At 41.1% G+C, this 19,894-nt stretch overlaps 1 protein-coding gene across 3 annotated transcripts; it reads left to right on the top strand.

Annotated features, from left to right (window-relative positions):
- The first annotated feature begins 530 nt into the window (after window positions 1-530).
- oplah (5-oxoprolinase, ATP-hydrolysing) lies at window positions 531-19,707 on the top strand. 3 transcript variants are annotated; one of them, XM_038726648.1, is made up of 28 exons: window positions 531-683; window positions 1,336-1,542; window positions 2,377-2,568; window positions 3,212-3,326; window positions 4,278-4,401; window positions 5,039-5,234; window positions 5,453-5,618; window positions 6,174-6,312; window positions 7,818-7,885; window positions 8,426-8,601; window positions 8,703-8,828; window positions 8,954-9,066; window positions 9,172-9,342; window positions 9,474-9,611; window positions 10,781-10,919; window positions 11,169-11,281; window positions 12,506-12,657; window positions 12,815-12,975; window positions 13,094-13,195; window positions 13,292-13,466; window positions 14,913-15,097; window positions 15,204-15,350; window positions 15,452-15,586; window positions 15,861-16,010; window positions 16,104-16,261; window positions 16,367-16,527; window positions 16,668-16,765; window positions 17,123-19,707. In XM_038726648.1, the coding sequence occupies exons 2-28, from the start codon at window positions 1,372-1,374 to the stop codon at window positions 17,273-17,275; spliced, it is 3,924 nt and encodes a 1,307-aa protein (XP_038582576.1). In that variant the 5' UTR covers window positions 531-683; window positions 1,336-1,371; the 3' UTR covers window positions 17,276-19,707. The 3 variants fall into 3 exon arrangements, with proteins under 3 accessions (XP_038582576.1, XP_038582593.1, XP_038582585.1); XM_038726657.1 differs by lacking the exon at window positions 531-683 and adding an exon at window positions 1,206-1,225; XM_038726665.1 differs by lacking the exons at window positions 16,367-16,527; window positions 16,668-16,765; window positions 17,123-19,707 and having other exon boundaries at window positions 15,477-15,586; window positions 16,104-16,246.
- Window positions 19,708-19,894: the final 187 nt, after the last annotated feature.

The raw sequence follows: 19,894 nt of genomic DNA, 5'->3' as shown, positions 1-19,894 counted from the left end.
ATGATGATTAAATTGATCTTGTACCTTGCACCTTGTACTGGTGTGTCTGCTGGCCTGGAGAGGGCCATGCTCGTGCCTAAAGGTCATGTAGCACAAAATGATTCAGAAAACATGCTTCAGAACCTGGATGCAGTGTGAGGCATGTGATGTCTGGTCTGTGTGCTTGAGGCTTTGGCTCTCCATGACCATGACGCTACTTCTCTCATGACACCCTATGATGACACCTTATTTAGCCACTGAGAGCGTACTGACAGCGCACCTGCTAAATGTGACATCCGACTTCCCCTCTTACACGCGCGTACACGCGTGTCCACCACAGCGACACTGACATCTGTTGACGAGTTACTGGTAGTGCAGGCTGACAATGCCGTTGGTGATGAATAAAGATGCCCTCTCATATTTCACAGTACATGAGTTCAGTGTTTCAATAACACATAGACACATTTAGAGAACTCTAACATTTTACACTTACACTCAGGAAAAACACTAATATCGACAGACAGCAAAGCTTTTTGAGCTACTCACATGTGGGCGGGGTTTAAAGCCCTGGCAGCCGCAGATAGAGAGGTTCTTCGATGAGGTCCTCCTAGTAACGAGGCCGACAGAGAGGTGAGGGGAGGATGATCTGATAGTTAACGGATTATTATAAAGATTAACACTGCCAGTGCACCAGCAGCGAACAGGTGAGTAAAGCTGTCCGTTTACCGACCGACTTTAGCTTCGTTGCTTCGGCATAGACCACATCAAGTTGCAATGGGTTGTAGCCCCAGGTTTAGCCTCTCAAGTATTTAATTCAGAGCTCATTTCGATAGCATTGAGGCAGTGCAACTGTTCTCGTATTATTCACTGCCATTGCTTATCGCCCAAACAAAAAACGAGTCTCCCTGCCTTATCTTGCTTTATGGTGGCCGTCCCGGTTCATTTATATTCCTGCAGGGTTCCTCTGGGATTTGCCTTTAACGCACAATTCTGACATGCCGTGTAAAAGGTGCAGAAATCACGCCACTACGAACTAAGTTCAAAGTATGTATGTGACAGTGAGGGAAGACAAGCCAAGTTAAAGTGATTTTCTTTCATATAAACTGTTTAGACAAATATAAGCATGAGGTGTGGCGTTTAGATGCGTCACTAGTGGAATGTATTTTAATCTTTTTGTAGGCAGCAACATGTCAAACCAACCCAAAACCTTGAGGAGCCTAGGAGAGAGAGAGAAAGACAATGAGAGGTGGGCAGGCTTATATAAGCTTGGTTGTGCTAGAAGTGGACAGTGAGGGAACCTTATCAGTATAATGTTACAGAGTAGAGTATCTAATCTCTCCCCCTCTCTTACCTTAGTCACACACTCAGGAGCAGCTCTTTTCTCTCTTCACGATGGCTGAGACTAAGGGGAAATTCGACTTTGCCATCGACCGGGGTGGCACCTTCACCGATGTGTTTGCCCGGCTGCCCGATGGTCGAGAAAGAGTCCTGAAGCTGCTGTCCCGGGACCCCCAGAACTACAAAGACGCTCCCACTGAGGGGATCCGTAGAGTACTGGAACAGGTAATGTGATCTTTCTTATGTTTTTCAACCTGTCATGTTTATTGTTTAGCAACACCAAGTAAATTCCTTGTATGTGTAAACCTGCTTGGCAATAAAGCTGATTCCGGTTCTGTGATAGGTGGATGTGTTAATGCATACTTTTCTGAAATATTATTAATATTATTTCATAGTTAAAATTACATGGGAAGAGTTTTGTGAAATTTGAGGTCAAATGGAGATGAAGAAATACACCTGGTCATTGCCTGAAGCCTTGAAAGTGATGAGTTACTGGAAAGCTAGGTACTGCTACCTACTAGGGGCTGGATTTGGGTTTAAAAGATGCCCTTGGCTTGGTCGAGCTAGAGATGTTCAAGATGGCAGTCTTGACTTGGAAGTCCCGAATCCTGAGATTTGCCTTTTGACTCCTAATGTGCTCCTCCGTTCAATTTAATTCTTATTACAGTTTTACCATAATACTATGACATGAGTCTGACCCAAGACACATGCCAAGCATACCAATGAAGCTGCCAAAACAAAGATATTGTATTTGTAATGGACAGGTAGCCCAGCAGGCTATTGCCAAAAAGGTGGAAGCATGGTTAGGCAATCCTGCCTTAGTTTAAAACAGAGTATTAAAAAACTATTTGTTGAACTTTAAGATTATTATAAAGCCGACAGCCTGAGAGCAGATCAAAACATGTCTGTAAAGACAGCAGTCGAATGAAGCACAAAAGAGACAAAGAAATCATATTTAGCTATTATTTAAGATAATTTCATATGTAATATTACATCACTACATCATCTGTATGAACAGTAAAGTGAAATACTGTACATATTTGTGTGGATTTATAACAGGAAACAGGGCAGGTCTTTCCTCGCGACCAGCCTGTAGATACCGCTATGATTGGCTGGATCCGAATGGGAACAACAGTGGCAACTAACGCGCTCCTGGAGAGAGAGGGAGAAAGGACCGCGCTCTTGGTCACACTGGGCTTCAAGGACTTGTTGCACATTGGCACACAGGCCAGGCCAAAACTATTTGATTTGGTTTGTAATGCTTGTTTTCTTAACCCATGAGTAAATACATAAATGTTCGGAAAGGCTTACGTAACCCCTAACCCCAGCTACCCAAGTCACAAACATATTCACGTTTATCGTCATCATTATGCCTTTTTGACTATACTGTATGTGGTGTTCATGAGCAGCCTGGGTACAGGTCTAGTGTCCCTGCAACACAAAGGTTTAGTCATTATCTTACAGATAATGTTACAGAAACAAGGGACAGTTGTTGGAGTTTGTCCCCAGACCAGTTGTACCATTTATGGTTTAAGTGTTCACCGATCTATGAAGCTGATGCTGTGTTACAGAGCAAACTTTTGGAAACACAGATATAGAAAAGGCTAATTAGAATAACAAAGTATAGATTATTCTGCAATAAACTATATTTTGCTAATTTTAAGTGCTGTTCACATACAGTATAGGCAAACTATACCCATCAAACAAACATGGAGGCTTACTCTGACCACTAGTTCATTACTTGTTGACATTTGACCCAGCCTCCTGCATTATGTTGCGCTCAGTCTTATCAGTATATCACGGGCATGTACGGTTGGTCATATGTTTCTCTTGTTGGAACACCTGCTTTGAATTTACACAACTTGTGTGTGTGTTTTTGTTTGTGTGTATACAGGAGGTGGCAGTTCCTGAAGTGCTTTACGAGGAGGTAATAGAGGTGGATGAGCGAGTCGTCCTCAGGCAAGATGGCTGCCAGCTGCCCAGACAAGATCCCAAACGTATTGTCAAAGGTGTGAAACACAACTTTTTGGCCGAAACCCTAAATGCAGTGTAGATCTTTTATGCTGCTACATTTTTTTTAGCCAAGCTAGAAGCCTGGCTAATGGCAATATCAGTCTGCCTGTTAGTCCACCACTTTGGTCCAGACTCAAATATCCCAAAATCCATTAGATTGACTGTCATGAAATTTGGTACTCACACTTATGTCCATCTCAGGATATATTGTAATAACTTTGGTAATCACTTAACTTTTCAATTTCAGTTTGTCCAATACTTTGGTTTATGACTAAATACTTGCTAAACGAATGACATTCCCACCAGCCTCAGCTTTACTTTATGTTAAGTGCTAGTTAGCGTATGTTACCATGCTAAGATGCTAAACTAGGATGGTGAACATGGTAAACATACCTGCTAAACATCAGCATTTTAACTTAGCATTATCATTGTGAGCATGTTTGCACCTTGGTAAAAAGCACTGCGGTGCCTGAGAACAGCCTCACAGAGTCTCAAAGGTTGGCTGTAGAGTCTTGTTAATACATAACGCAGTTTACAGACAGTTATATAGGTTTTTTAAATCAGTAACTTACTTCAGTTAACTTCAATAAGTGCACAAAAAAGAGCTACATGCTATAGCAGCTCTGTGAGGCTGTAAGTCGTGTTTTACTACTTATGTTTACTTATGCATTACTTCTCATTTTGTTTGAATTATTATGTAAATGAAATGTACGCATAAATACAAAAGTTTTTACAAACATCTCTCTGCCTCCAAATCTCCTCTGTAGTTATCCTCAGCCTTCGGTGGTGACAGGGCTACAACAAATGCAATATTCTGTATGTTCTTTGGTTGTAAATGTAGGAATGTAAGCTCATTCTACTCGCACACACATGAGAGCTTTGCCTGAATGCCGTGTATAATTTGAAATAATCCTGATAATCTCTGTGTGTGTGCTGGTGTCCCTCAGGCAGTACAGGCGATTCTCTGGAGGTGTGGAGGGAGCTGGATCTGGAGCGAGTGGAAAAAGACCTGAGAGGAGTTCTGTCTCGCGGGATCACCAGTCTGGCTGTGCTTCTGCTGCACTCATACACGTCAGTAGTACAGCTTGTGTTTTTGTACTGTTTGGCATATTTACTCAATAATCTGATATGTTGTTCCCTCTTTCTTTCATTGGCTTGCTTTCCTTTCCTTCCCAGGTCATCTCGCCGAGCCAGGAACTTAACTTCCAACTCACTGCTCACTTATATGTTGTTTTTTCTTTTTGTCACTGTATACTCATTTATGCAATTTTTGCTCTGTATGTGTCTGCGGGAGTAAAAGTAGGCTGTAAATGTCAGAGGTATCTGGTGTCCACTAGCCTGTTTCTATTGTATGCAATCAATCAATGAGGTTAACTGGGTGGAAGTTCATGTTTCTCTTCAACATTTTCTCTCTTTACCTCCATTTGTTCCTTGAAATCCATTCACAGTTGAAGTAACAGTCAGCAGATTTATTACTTCTAGTTCATAATAAAGAAAGTAATCAAAGCAGTTTTGCTTCATGTCACACCAACAAATCACATGCATACTTTCCTTTCCATTGGGAAATATTTGTCTTGAAAGGCTTTTAAGTGATAAGACAGACACAATAAAGAGCAGAGGTGATATTGCAGAAGAGCTTTATGTCCGACTTGCTTTCTAGCTTCACTCCATTCCTCTCCCTGTGTGTGTCTCTCTCTCTCTGTTTTAGATGGTCCGATCATGAGAAAGCAGTGGGCGCTTTGGCACGTCGTCTGGGCTTCACCCAGGTTTCTCTGTCCAGCGAGGTCATGCCCATGGTGCGGGCGGTCCCTCGGGGCTACACTGTCTGCGCCGATGCCTACCTCACACCCAAAATTCATCAGTATTTAAAAGGCTTTACCTCTGGGTTCAAGGGCGGCCTGAAGGTGTGTTCCGGTGTATTTTTCAGATCAACATTTGTGTTTTTCTTTTACTTTTTTTCTTTAGTCTACTGTTTAGTCTATAGAGGTATAAATCAGTCACCACCTTACAGATCACAGAGAGGGTTTTCCAGATTTTTGAGTAGCTGGGTGTCTGTTTAAGACCCTATTTCATCTGAACATTGAAATGATCTCTTCCATCCCCTATTTCCCTCCATCCTCAGGATGTGGATGTCCTGTTCATGCAGTCAGATGGTGGTCTGACACCCATGGAGCAGTTCTGCGGTTCACGGGCCGTTCTGTCCGGCCCAGCAGGGGGTGTGGTGGGATACGCTATCACCTCTTACAGCCAGATGGAGAAAAAACCTGTGATTGGCTTTGACATGGGTGGTGAGTACGGGGACTGCTGAGGAATACTGTTAGTACCCTAAACAATTACTGAGTGCACCGACTATGTGAGGAACTTCCTGCCATTGTTTTGTAGTTCTTTGTTTTTGTCAATTCAGTACATTTGATTAGATTTGATTTATTTCTGTCTTTCACTTGCAATTGTTTAAAATGTTATTAAGTGCATAGATTAATTACAGTTTAAAGGTACAATGTGTAAGACATTATGTCCAAGACTTCTATGTAATGTGTTGTGGAGATATCTACTGAAGTTAGCATGCTAACACAGCAAGCCACAGGGCATCCTGTCTTTTGATACCGCTTGTGCCCCTCACCACAGATCATCATACAAGGCGATGGTCTTTTTAACTTCATTGTTGCAGAAGAAGTGACACCCACTAATCCAGAGATAATATAAAGATAAGCTCTGACGTTACATGCGATTAGAAAAGAGCAGAGGAGCCGAATGTGGCCAGGAATTACACATTGTACATAGAATTACACATCTCTTTCTGTGTGTATTTAAGGAGAAAGCCTATCTCTTGTCTTTCTCTCCAGGAACATCCACTGATGTAAGCAGGTATGCAGGCCAATATGAACACGTGTTCGAGGCTACAACAGCTGGAGTCACCCTGCAGGCACCTCAGCTGGACATCAACACTGTGGCTGCAGGCGGAGGATCACGACTCTTCTTCAGGTCTGTTAGTCAGTCGCCAGTCTTGACACACATTTGTTTATGATTTTTGACTATCGCACAAGGGTACAAATGACCTTCTGAATGCATCGAACAAAGTACTTGTCTCTGTACTTGTCTTGTTAGATTTAGACACAATTGACCATTACGCCCTATTATAGAGACTCAAACCTTTAATTTGCATTAAGGAACAACACTGAGCTGGTTTAAATCCTATTTATCAAATCGATCTCAGTTTGTACATGATGAATCCAAGTGTCTGTGCTTGGACCAATATTATTCACCTTTTATATATGCTTCCTTTAGGCAATATTATTAGGAAACACTCCATTAGCCTTCATTGTTATGCAGATGAGACTCAATTATATCTATTAATCAAACCAGATGAAACAAATCAGTTAGCTAAACTTAAATCATGCCTTCAGGACCTGCAATTAACTGATGTTAAACTCAGACAAAACTGAAGCTATTGTACTTGGCCTCAAGCACCTCCGAAACACATTATCTAAAGATATACTGTAGTTACTCTGGATGGCATCGTCCTGGACTCCATCGTCTCTGAGTTATCTTTGATCGGGATATGTCTTTTAACTCTCACATAAAAGAAACTTCAACGACCACCTGTTTTCATCTATGTAACACTGCAAAACATCAGGCACATCCTGTCTCCAAATGATGGAAAAAAACTAGATCATGCACTTGTCCCTTAAGACTTTCCAGTTAATCCAGAATGCTGTGGCACATGTACTGACAAAAACTAAATAAACAGATCATATTTCTCATGTTTCAGCTTCTCTGCACTGGCTCCCTGTAAAATCCCGAATAGAATTTAAAATCCTTCTGCTCACCTGCAAAGCCTAAGCTTAATGGTCAGGCACCATCTTATCTTAAAGAGCTCATAGTACCTTATTACGCCACTAGAGCACTGCACTCCCAGAATGCAGGGTTACTTGTGGTTCCTAGAGTCTCTAAAAGCAGAATGGGAGCCAGACCCTTCAGCTATCAAGCTCCTCTCCTGTGTCCTACTTACTATAGATCTATTTACATCTGCTATTTAGCTGGTACAATAAAAAAAGCAAATATCAAAAAAACAGGTAAATATTTCCAGCTGCAGCTTTAAACAGTGAATACATAATTTATGCTCCTGTATCGTTCTGGTGGATGATTAACTGAGTGAGGCGATATGAATGACTATGACAAAAGAATAACATGTAACTTAAGTTAAACACCTACTGCATGATTAAATTAGACCCCAGTTTAAGCTATGTAAAATACGGGATCCATTTTGTTAGCAATGGTAAAGCTTTAAAAGTTTGAGGTTAATGTGAGAATGTAATCTTGCCAGTCTGTTGTAAATAATAACTAGCTGACCTTGTACTCTCACATTCATTAAAACGGCTACTTGTCTGCATCCAGTTGTTTAGTTTAATTTGAAATCAATTAAGAATTTATTTGAATTATTTCTTGTTCCTTTTTCCTCATCTCTCCTTCCTTTACTTCCCTCTCAGATCAGGGATGTTTGTGGTTGGACCAGAGTCTGCAGGTGCACATCCAGGACCAGCCTGTTACAGGAAAGGTAATAGGTGTCCCCTGTAACTCCCTTTATTTCGTTTTTTTTCTCAGTGTATTATTGTGATTTCTTCAGTACACAGCCTGGTTGATAGTATTTTCCCCAACCTTCAATGGTTTCACTCTCTTTTAAATAATTCTCCTACATTCATCTGACCCTTCATGCTGTCGGACAAAAAGCCACACACAGAGCTTTCTGTTCCCATACCCCTTCTCTGATTGATAATCTCGTTTAACTGTGTGAAGGTTGAAAATAGGTAAGAGTCCAAGTTTCAGATGATATAACTGAAGCTTGCCTCATTGTTCTCAGTTTGAGCTGCAATGTGTGTTTACAAAACGAAACTTGACTCTGAGTTCATTGTTGATGTTCCCTGCAGGTGAGCGGTCAGATCTCCAGGGCTTTTTCACATTTCATTACAGAGTTATATGAAATATGTTAAAATACAAGACTGAAACGCCTAGCAATGCATCTTACACAAAAGCAGCCTGTACTTAGAACAGCATGAGTTTAAAAACATAAAATTGATTCCCTGTGGGATTTTCTTAGGTGGCCCTCTGACTGTAACCGATGCCAACTTAGCCTTGGGTCGCCTCCTCCCCTCCTTCTTCCCAAAGATCTTTGGTCCCGGGGAGAACGAACCACTGTCATTGGAAGAAACCATGAAGCATTTCCATCTTCTGGCCCAGGAGATCAACCTCTTCCTGTCTTCTAACAAATCACAGGCACTAATATTTACTGAGATATTAAGCTGAGCTTCAGATGTTCTTAATAATTCGGTAGGGGATTGATGTAGGGATGATAAGGCTAAAATGTTTTTTCACAGGTTACCACAAATGGGCCCAACCAGTCGCACAACAGCACGTCAGAGATGAGTGTGGAGGAGGTTGCTATGGGATTCATTCGTGTTGCAAATGAGGCCATGTGCCGGCCAATCAGAGCTCTGACACAGGTATAAAGTCTCAGCTACTGAATGTTTGGTTGTTAAAATATATATATGATTCATGTTTTTTTTTTTTTCTTACTTTCACCCTCCCGTCTCTGTCACTCTCTCATTCTTGGCCCATACCCACATAGGCTAAAGGCCATGATACATCTCAACATGTGCTGGCTTGTTTTGGGGGTGCAGGTGGCCAACATGCATGCGCTATTGCCCGAGCCCTGGGGATGAAGACTGTCTTTATACATAAGTAAGGGTGATTGGTTGTGTGTATGTGCATGTGTGTTGTAAGAAAGAGCCGTGTTCATGGGCAACATGTTTTGCTGTAATATGTATTTGTGTGTATGTGTTGTAGATACAGCGGCGTGCTGTCAGCCTATGGTCTGGCTCTAGCTGACGTGGTGGAGGAAGTGCAGGAGCCGTGCTCACTGAAGTATGAACAGGACTCTTTCGGCAAGCTCGATCAGAGGGTGGAGCGGCTCTCGAAACGCTGCCACGATACACTTTGTACACGTGGATTCACCAGGTCAGCACCCACAAAACACTGCATGGTTTAGGGTTAACCTTATGCTTCTCCAGCTGTGTTAATACACACTTTTTTTCATTGATACTCCCTGAATACATGCATTTTTATCTTTTTCTTTTTATCCTCTTCAGCGGCCAGATAACCATTGAGGTTTTCCTTCACCTGCGTTACGAGGGCACCGACTGCGCTCTCATGGTTACCGCTGCCACTTACCCCAGCAACGCCCAATCCTGTCTATCTGGAGACTTCAAAAGTGCCTTCACCAAGCGGTTAGCTCTTTCTTTACTCATTTGCTCAAAGATTTGTAAGTTTATTCATTCACTGAGCTGTAATAAACTGCAACCCGTATTCACTCATGAGTGGAGAAATCATTGCCACTTAAACTTTTGCTCCGCTGAGCCCTCTGTTCGCATTGCATAAGCAAACACACTATCAAGTTAATGTGTCGTTTTTCCATAGGAGATAAGCTCAGTGTTGGGCAAGCTACTTGGAAAATGTAGTGAGCTAAGCTACAGCAACACAAAAGTAGCTTAGTTACATCTAAGTTACTTCAATTTTTTAAATATTCTATAGTTAGGTCGTGTGTGTGTGTGTGTGTGTGTGTGTGTGTGTGTGTGTGTGTATATATGTGTGTATATATATATAAACCATTGTTGTTTGTATAAAGTAACTTAATTATCACATTTTCATGTGTATATGTGTATGTCATGTAATACTATTTCTTATTTTAATAATTGTTCCTTTGAAAAATTATACTGCTTGTCAAAAAGCAAGACATATTTTTAATGTAACAAAGGCCTATATTGTGTTTTTGTTGTTTTTATTCCTCTTTCTTTAGTTTTTATAATGTCATTTCATTGTTTATTAATTATATTTTTTTCATTGTTTATATGTGAATTTGTGCTCTGGCAACATTGCAACCTAAACATTCATGGAAATAGGTCTGAGAGAGTGAGAGAGAGAGAGAAATGTCTCATCTCATCTCATGGAAACAAGTTTCTGCCACTACATATGAAAGTTTCCTTCTCAGTAGGAAAAGGTGTCCAGGCTGGACCCTGATCCTTCTCACAAGAAGTGTTACAGTAACTATCACAATTAAAAGTAAACTCAGTCACGTGTGTCTATATTCCCATGCAGCAAAGTCACAGACATCAGCCCAAGGATTGGTACGTGATGTCACCGTCACACGGAAGCTACCGCGCTACTCGGTCAATAAAAGAGCTTTGTTACTGAAAAGCTATTTGATTCAGAAAATAGCGACGCTACCACCAAGCTACTGAGAAATGTAGTTAAGATAGTAATGGTGCAACTTGTAGTGATGCTACTGCCCAACACTGGATAAGCTTAGTAAACTTTAGAGCGGACATTTCTTTACATTCAGTCTACGTTTCTTCTCCTTCTCTTATGTGGCACCTCCTTTGTTTTTTTCTTCTTTTAGTTATCTGACGGAGTTTGGATTCACCATCCCAGACAGACCAATCATGGTTGATGACATCAGAGTGAGGGGTTGTGGGAAATCTGGAATCAAATCGGTGTATAAAACAAAGATGGGACATGGACAGGCCAAGCCAGTCACGGTACACATACAGCGGAAATTATCATATATGTAAACACACAGACGAATTCTTACAACTTAGACAGGGAATAACAGATAACAGATAATTTTCTTTTAATTCCCTCCCCTTCCTTTTACAAACATATATTATGCTGAACAATTAAAACACTTATGAATTAAATAGTTTTCAAAGGTATGAAAAGTCAGAACAAAATTTTGGTCTGGAAACAGTTATCATGTGGCCATTTTATCTGTTTCTTCTTCCCTGTAGACGACCAAGTGTTACTTTGAGGAAGGTTACATGGACACCAGTGTGTATCTATGGGAGGAGCTACCATGTGGTCAAAGCATCCAGGGACCAGCCATCATCATCGACAAAAACAGGCAGGCATTTTCCCATTAATGCTAATTCTAGCTTTCAAATAAACATAAACATCAATGAAGCCCTTTTCTCTTTTTTTTTTTTTTAAACGTCCCGAGATGATCAAAATCAGATCCTGTTTTTACTGAATTCTACTGCATTTTGCCGGCCTGCTAGTGTTGCATACAGCTGTGAGTGTTTCTGTAGTCACATAAACTCCACCAGAGTGAGACGTCTTCTCTAACTGATCGCTTCACATTTGTTGAAGAAATATTGTGATCCAGGTTTAGGTGTGGTGAAGAAGTTTCAGAGACTGATGAAGACTTAACATAGCATGGTTTATTGAGCCCAGCCAAGTTGCTACAGTGCCAGTGCTAATCTGAAGGATTACATCTTTTGGTCCCTTTTTATGTTTCTGTCTTCCCCTTACTGCCTGTAGTGTTTCCCCTCATCTGTAACTGGTCTTAACCTAGAACAACTAATCTATCTGATGTTTAGATTGCAATGCTACGTCATATTGGAAGATTCTTAAAACTCAACCTTGCCAGATTCCCAGAGAACACCGATATCTACTAGCCTGACGCCTGAGCTACTGTCTATCCCTTATCAGTCTAACTGTTGTCTCCTTAACAAGGACAATTACATGAATAAAATAACTAGAGTTGGAAGGTCACTAAACACTTGTGGGCTCAGCTAATGACTCCAAGCTATACCTGTCTTACCTTTCCCTGGTACATCAATTAAGCCCCCTAATAAATATTCTTTAACAACGTCAGTTTCAGGAGGAAACAGGTCATATTCTCCAAGTTAAACTTTCATTCATATTATGTCAACAAATTAAGCTTATCAACTTTATAGTTTTGAATCAGGACCTTCAATATTTGTATCAAGTAGGTTGTGAAAAAAACAAGGTGTGCTGCAGCTGTAATTTCAGTGTGTCAGATATATATTTAATAAACATGTAGGTAAATATAAATATTGGATCGGACTCCATAAGACTCAGATCGAAATCAGGGACAAATCAGGACTACCTGCTTTTTTATTATAGTATAGCATAGTGTACTTCAATGTTAAATTTGTTTCTTTAAAGTCAGAATATATATATATATATATATATATATATATATATATATGCTCACACACACAGAAACATGCTCGGAAACATCCACACATCCACTGTACTTACTTTTTCTGGGTTAAGTTTGAAGTGAACTTGTATAAATTTATACTTTTATCTGCTCCATCAGTACCATCCTGGTGGAGCCGTGCTGTGAGGCCCGTCTGACAGAAGGGGGCGATGTTTGTATGACTGTAGGCTCCGACCCTCACTACGCCCTTGGCACTGAGCTCAACACTGTGCAGCTGTCCATCTTCTCCCACCGCTTCATGAGCATAGCAGGTACACCAGCAGAGGCGAGAGGATGAGGAGGGGGTTGGAAGATTGTTGGAGAGAAACTAGAAGGAAGGAAGGCAGAAAGCGAGGGAGCATGGAGTGAAGTGGAGTATTTATTTCCTGTCTGCTTGCTCAGTTGTGTTCCATCTCTGTTCCCCTACAGAACAGATGGGTAGAGTTCTCCAAAGAACCTCCATCTCCACCAACATCAAGGAACGTCTCGACTTCTCCTGTGCTGTGTTCGGGCCAGATGGTGGTTTAGTGTCAAATGCACCCCATATCCCTGTCCACCTGGGAGCCATGCAGGAGACCGTCCAGTACCAGGTGAGGGATGTGTACCTCTGAGTTTAGACATGCTACTGAAACACCAAAGACACTAAAAACACTAAAACACCCCATTCTGACAGACAGGATGTTGTGTTTCTTCTTCTTTTCTCTGCAGATCAGATCATTAGGGAACACGCTGAAAGAAGGCGATGTGATTCTGAGTAACCACCCATGCGCTGGGGGCAGCCACCTCCCAGACCTCACAGTCATCACACCGGTCAGTCTGTCTGTCTACATCCTTGCTCTCCCCGTTATCAATCTTTTCTTTTTACTATATACCTCCTTTCCTTGTTCCTCCCCCTTTTAACCCCAGGTGTTTAGGAAAGGGGTGAGTGGGCCAGTGTTCTTTGTAGCCAGCAGGGGGCACCATGCTGACATTGGAGGCATCACCCCGGGCTCCATGCCCCCCCACTCCACCTCTCTACAGCAGGAGGGTGCCGTCTTCACTTCCTTTAAACTCGTCACAGGGGGCATCTTCCAGGAAGAGGGTAAGAGAGGAGGAGGTGAAGCAAGCATGAAAGTGAGAGACTGATGAGAGGGGGTCAGAGATAATACAGAGCTGTAGCTTGTTGACAAAGTAAAGCTATTTTTAAAGCATACCAACTTATGAATTTGGTAATTTCTCGCATTAAAAAGTTGCTGTTTGGCAGCAGACTGACATCTCATGAATCAGAATGTCTTAAAACACACCATTAAGGTATTTTTAATATAGCCACTGCTTGCAAGTAGGGGTGTGAATTTTCGTGGCCTGTCTTCGATTCGATATCACGGTGCGTTACCTCTAGGGTGAGAACCTCTAGGTACCTTACGATTTGTTTACGATTATGAGGGCTACGATGCAATTGTAACACCATTCTCACTGTGTGAACACTTTTAAACTTTACTTTCAAAGCAAATAATTTATAATAATCCAACCAAGTAGGTAGTAATTACATGTGATTATTTTACTTTACTCCCTAACTTTACATAGCATTATTTCAGATTTACTACTGACCTCTGTTGCTGCTATTTTCAGTTCGGATGCTACTGTTATTAGTATAGATTCAGATCCGGGCTTCACCACGCACTTTACAATGCTCCAGCCACAGTTCACTTTGCCTTAATTGAGCTGTTTGGGTTTTTTTTGTGTCATCTTGTGTAGTTAACGTTACATGGTTGTATTGTGTCTTGTCTTGTAAGGAGATTATTGTAATCTTGCTAAACGGCATTTTGTTCATTTGTGTACCAGTTATGTGGATGAATGACTTGAACTAGCAGCCAAAAAAAGGTGATGTTAGCTTTTCTGCTCAGCTTCCAGACCTCAGTCTGAAGAGATGTTAGCTAGCACAAACTGCCTTCACTTTTACGGCAGTTGCAAAACAGACAGACAGACTTTAATTAACGGATACACTGTGACCTACACTGTACATTTACTACCAGACTGAAACTTGGAGCTCATCTTCTTATCAACATTCAGATAATCGATTTGACATTTGCGAATTTATTCAGAAACGTCCAAGTCCGAATTGCAATACATCTAAGAATCAACTTTTCCCCCCACCCCTACTCTCAACTGTGTTATAACGCAACAGTAAGTTAACAAGTAAATTTAAAGTGACTGGGTTCATTCTCTGGAATGACTTTTTTAGCATAATGAAGTGACTGTAAACCAGTGGCTGAAATCAGTGTAAAACCTTAATGCTTGCTTTGGGAAATGATCAGCAGTAATCTTGATTATATGTGTACATATGTAGTTAATGCTCTAAACATGCAAAACCAATGCCCTCTGAGGAGAGCTGATGAATCAATTTACATCTTATTTAACATTCACCTCACTTTCTTCACTCTCACTTCCCATAATGCTTTACTGTTTGTCTGTTTTTCCCCACTGGATTTCTCTCTTGTTTTTTCCCACTGGATTTCTCTCTTGTTTTTTCCCTCTGTCTCCATATCAGCTGTAACTGAAGCGCTGATGGCTCCGGCCCAGTACCCAGACTGCTCTGGGACTCGTAATCTGCATGACAACCTGTCAGACCTGCGAGCTCAGGTGGCAGCCAATCAGAGAGGCAGCCAGCTGGTGGGGGAGTTGATTGACAGTTATGGGTTAGCCGTGGTCCAGGCCTACATGGGATACATTCAGGTAACTGTGGCTACAAATGAAACCATAAAAACTAAATATTACTATTCTGAAAAGTAATAAGTACTGCTGGTGCTGCGCTACCACAACCTATGTGTTCATGTTTCAGAGTAACGCAGAGCTGGCAGTGAGGGACATGCTGAGAGACTTTGCACGTCGTCGACGGCAACAGACTGGCTCGTTGGAGGTGGAGTCGGAGGATTTCATGGATGATGGGACGCCAATCAGACTGCGGGTTCAGATAAATGAAGAAGAGGTTAGCAGGGAGAACCTCCTCATGATGCACGGAGAAGATGAATTCAGATCATTTCTTAGAGTGAATATGCAGTAAAATGTAAAAATCCTCCGTCACCACAGGGCAGTGCGGTGTTTGACTTCACAGGAACGGGAACAGAGGTTTGGGGGAACTGCAATGCTCCACGCGCCATCACACTCTCTGCCCTCATCTACTGCCTGCGCTGTATGGTCGGACAGGACATCCCCCTTAATCAGGTAAAGTGGTTTATTCCAAGACCCATGGGTGGGTTTTATGTCAAGTTTGATTACATTTTTTTAAAGCAGGCACGCTCAGTCGGGCTGCTTTGTGATGTCATGATCAAACCCAATAACTCGGATGTTTTTGACACCTGCAAGGAAAACTTCCCCCACTACTGTCAGGAAACGGATTAAATTTTTTATTCAGATGCTTGAGAAATGATATTCGATTGCAATTACCCACTGTTCAAATAGTTTTTTTTATTCAACTGTTTCCTTTTGTCAAATCCAGGGCTGTCTTGCACCAATTAAAGTCATCATACCCCCTGGCTCAATCCTTCAGCCCTCCCAGAATGCAGCTGTGGTTGGAGGAAATGTACTCACATCCCAGAGAGTGGTTGACGTCATATTTAGGGCTTTTGAGGTGTGCGCCGCTTCTCAGGTGAGAAAAACTAGATTTGTACATAAAGAAATGTCACCTCTCCTGTTTTCTTTGTGGTGTTTGCTTAGTTATTGTCGTTCCTCTTTCCATCAGGGCTGCATGAACAACATTTCATTTGGCAGTGAGAGGATAGGTTACTATGAGACAGTTGCTGGTGGAGCGGGGGCCGGGCCAGGCTGGAGTGGGCGGAGTGGAGTTCACAGTCACATGACCAACACCCGCATCACTGACCCTGAGATTCTGGAGAAGAGGTCAGACAGAAGAAACTTAAAGTCTAAATTTGTTGTGTCCCGTAATAATAATGGTCTAAAAAGTATAATTGGTCTGTATGTTGCTGCTGTCCGTGTGGCCTTCAGATATCCAGTCATTTTAGAGCAGTTCTCTCTGCGGCCTGGTTCAGGAGGTGCAGGAAAATACTGCGGTGGAGACGGTGTAATGCGGAAACTTTTGTTCAGGAGCAAGGTGGTTCTGTCTGTACTGACCGAGAGGAGATCCACCCGCCCCTACGGCCTCCAGGGTAAATTCTGACCCTTTGAACCTCTCTACAAAAATCTTCAGCAGCTATTATCATGATAGCGTCTTCCTTAGTGATTAGTGGCCTCTTTCTTTCTTCTACTGTTTATACTCTAACCTCTCTAACCTCTCTCTGCTGGTTAGGGGGTGAGGAGGGTGCAGCAGGGCTGAACCTGCTTCACAGGGCAGACGGCCGAGTCCTCAACCTGGGAGCCAAAACCAGCATCAGCCTTCAGCCTGGGGTAAGACTGTGTAATGTGTGAAACAAAAGCTATCAAGTATACAGATTATTGCACTACTTATTCCAAATAACTACACTACAATAACAAACCTATTTTTGTAATTTTACATGAAAAAATATTGTATTCTAATAACAAATAACAAATAACTGAAAGAAAACATCTTAAGACGGCTTCTGACTTCACATATGATACCATAACATGTGCTAAATCTAGCTTTACATTTCAAATATGGCCATTCACTCTGAAAGTAATCAAAATACTTATTGGTTAATCCTTTACATTTTATCATTTTGATCAGGTAACTGTTATAAACTGATGATTTGTGTGCTGAATCCTCTGTCTGTGTGTCTCCCCCAGGACATGTTCTGCCTCTATACCCCTGGAGGAGGGGGGTACGGAATAGAGGAGGATGTGAACAGGAGACCCCAGACCAAGCGCAGGCGCTTAAATAAGACTTTCCCCGAGAGAGGAAGCGTCTTTGAATACCGAATGGCACAAGAGGGAGTGTGAAAAGAAATAAGAAAGAGAGGTAGAGTTAACAGACAGGCCAGAATAGGAGAAGGAAATTACTCAAGCAGAGTGAGGGCTGGGAAAGACAACCAGAGTGGGGCTCTTTGTCAAAGGTGGAAAGATTATTTAAAGTGACTGAAAAAAAACAGTGGCAACAAGCATTATAGTGTGAGGAATAAAGAAAGCACATACTAAAGTTAGCTAAACAACTGAAGCCTAGAAACAGAAATGTCACATTATCATGGTTTATGGAACAAATTCACAGGCCAGGTGACTGAATAGGAACAGATCAGGCTATAACATTAGGCAGATTTGTGTGATGGACACAAAACATGTTGATCAGATAAATTTAACATTTTGTTTGTTAATTGGAATATTTTTCTTATTAGACAAGAAAAATCTCAGTAACCCCAAGAAAGTTTTGCAGTCCTGTTTTGATAATAAGTATTTGCCGTGTTAGCCAACACATTGTGTATATTTTTGCCTACTGTAATGTTTTTCACTTTTTAAATGGTTTCCAATCTAAAACTGGTCAAACATGTGAAACATGCTAATCTGTTTTTACCTGGATCAATAACTTAGCTAACACCATGAGGTTCTTACTGTTCTGTTATTTTAACAGGACAAATAAACCCAGTTTCTACTAATGACGTTGCCCTTGTCCCCCCCCAGTCCTGTCTTTCAAAGAAAACGGTTTAATTTAATTATTTCTGGTTGTAAGACAGGGGGAATCTGTTTGGTGAAATGATTGCAAAGATTTAGCAAATCATACTGTGAAATTCAATTGTGACGTGGTTCTTTTAGCATGCTCTATCTCCATATCATTTTAATAATGTAATGTTGCTCTTGTTGCATGTAACATTGATTTGACTTATCAAAAATATTTGTTTATTGCGTAAGCTGTTCAAATTATTTGAGCCTTTACTGCTGCCAGGTGTTATTGATCAGGGACTTGCAACAGTTACACGTACAACACACCAACATCCAGTCATGCATCCAAACAAACATTCTGGCTTGTAGAGATACAACCCAGAATGTGTGTTTGGGGGGGTCCCTGTTTAAGTGGTGTCCCCTCCTCCCATCTTTTGGTCAGGAATGATTTGGGAGAAGAGGAGGAAGGATGGTGAGGGAGTGCAGGCATGCGTAGGCAGCTGATAAAGAGATAGTGGAAACAGCAGGAGGCTGACGGCTGCTGGACTGTTGATGTAAATCAGCTGTGTGTGCTGGAAACTCCAATGCAGAGGCCACGGACTGTGGATCAAAGATAGTTTCCTTGTTTATAGTTCACAATTCCTGTGGTAAAACAATCTATCATAATAAGAGGATTTGAGACACCCCCTGCTGCTGCCTGGAACAATCTCTCCATCTTTACACTTATAGGAGAATGTGAGACACAAGCATGAATCAAGACAAAGTCCTTATTTATGACAAAATATCCAGTTAATTCAAATGCTTTGTCAAAGAAGAAAATTGCAACACTTGCATCAGCCAATCTGTCTGGAGATGGAAAAGCATCTACATAATATTTTGTTGGTTACATTATAACAGCATGCCATTAGTAATGCTCAGACTAATAGCAGCACTAATAACAGAACTAGTGGCTTCTGTATGTTAGGAAACAGAGTGAAATTGTAAAAGTGGGAAAACACTAAAGTTAAGCAACAAAACAATTTCTCAGATTGTTTAAGTATCTCCATTTTCTGTTACTTTATACTTCTCAGAAGGAAATATTGTACTTTTTACTCCATTGATTTTGACAGCTGGAGTTACTTTACAAATTAGGATTTTTTTTTAAACTAAAAAAAATAAGACATTGGTAAAGATAAAACTCAACAAAATATAAAATTGTCCAAATTAGTTCCACCGTGGCCAGCTACAATAATAAAATTATATTTACATATGTTACAATCTAATGTCATGTTATGCAACTCACATTTTTACTTTTCATTTGAATATTTATATCCTGCTAGTTTTACAAGTGCATATTTTACATTTTAGGCACCAAATGACTACAAAGTCAGATGGGAGGCTATTGTGGTGTTTTTACATTATACTGTGCATCTCTCATGCACCTCCTGATGTTACTGCTTCAACTCTTCCTCTAGCTGCCATGAGAATTTAGAACTTTGTATTTACCAATGGGAAAGATGCCACCATGACTGTCTGAAAGTCTTAATTTATGCAACTTAAAAATACACTTTGCGCCAAGACAGTTTCCTCGATTGGAGCACAAGTTCTCAATTCAAAATGGTCAAATTCTACAATATGGAAGAAAAAGACTGTAGCAAAGTAAATACAGTGACAAAGTAGAATCCAACATGTACGAATAACATGAACATAAAGTTGTTTGAGATTGTGCAGTTTTCATTAACTTGTTTCTATACACACACACCATTGAGCAGCACAGTTAAAATAAACAGCGTTTTATTACATACCCTGTTGAACTCCATAACCTTCTTTTGATACTTAAACCTCTGAGCTGCTTTCACTTCAGCTCAGTACTGTACAAACCTTTAACAAGACCACAGGCAAATGGCAAAAATCTGACAAAACATTCACCCGTCAAGGTAGGTAGGTATTTATAAGCAATTTCCTTTGGAAGACCATCATAATGACATC

This window comes from Micropterus salmoides, unplaced genomic scaffold (genome assembly GCF_014851395.1).
Source record: "Micropterus salmoides isolate LMB-PRFRI ecotype aquatic unplaced genomic scaffold, ASM1485139v1 Ms_hic_scaffold_1, whole genome shotgun sequence".
Classification (NCBI taxonomy): Eukaryota; Metazoa; Chordata; class Actinopteri; order Centrarchiformes; family Centrarchidae; genus Micropterus; species Micropterus salmoides.
This window is presented reverse-complemented; position numbering and strand designations above follow the sequence as displayed.

Coding starts and splice junctions, on each gene's coding strand:
- oplah (XM_038726648.1), top strand. CDS start 1,372: ATGGCTGAGACTAAGGGGAAATTCGACTTTGCCATCGACCGGGGTGGC. Junction 2,569..3,211: donor GGCCAAAACTATTTGATTTG/GTTTGTAATGCT, acceptor GTGTGTATACAG/GAGGTGGCAGTTCCTGAAGT. Junction 16,766..17,122: donor GCATCAGCCTTCAGCCTGGG/GTAAGACTGTGT, acceptor TGTCTCCCCCAG/GACATGTTCTGCCTCTATAC.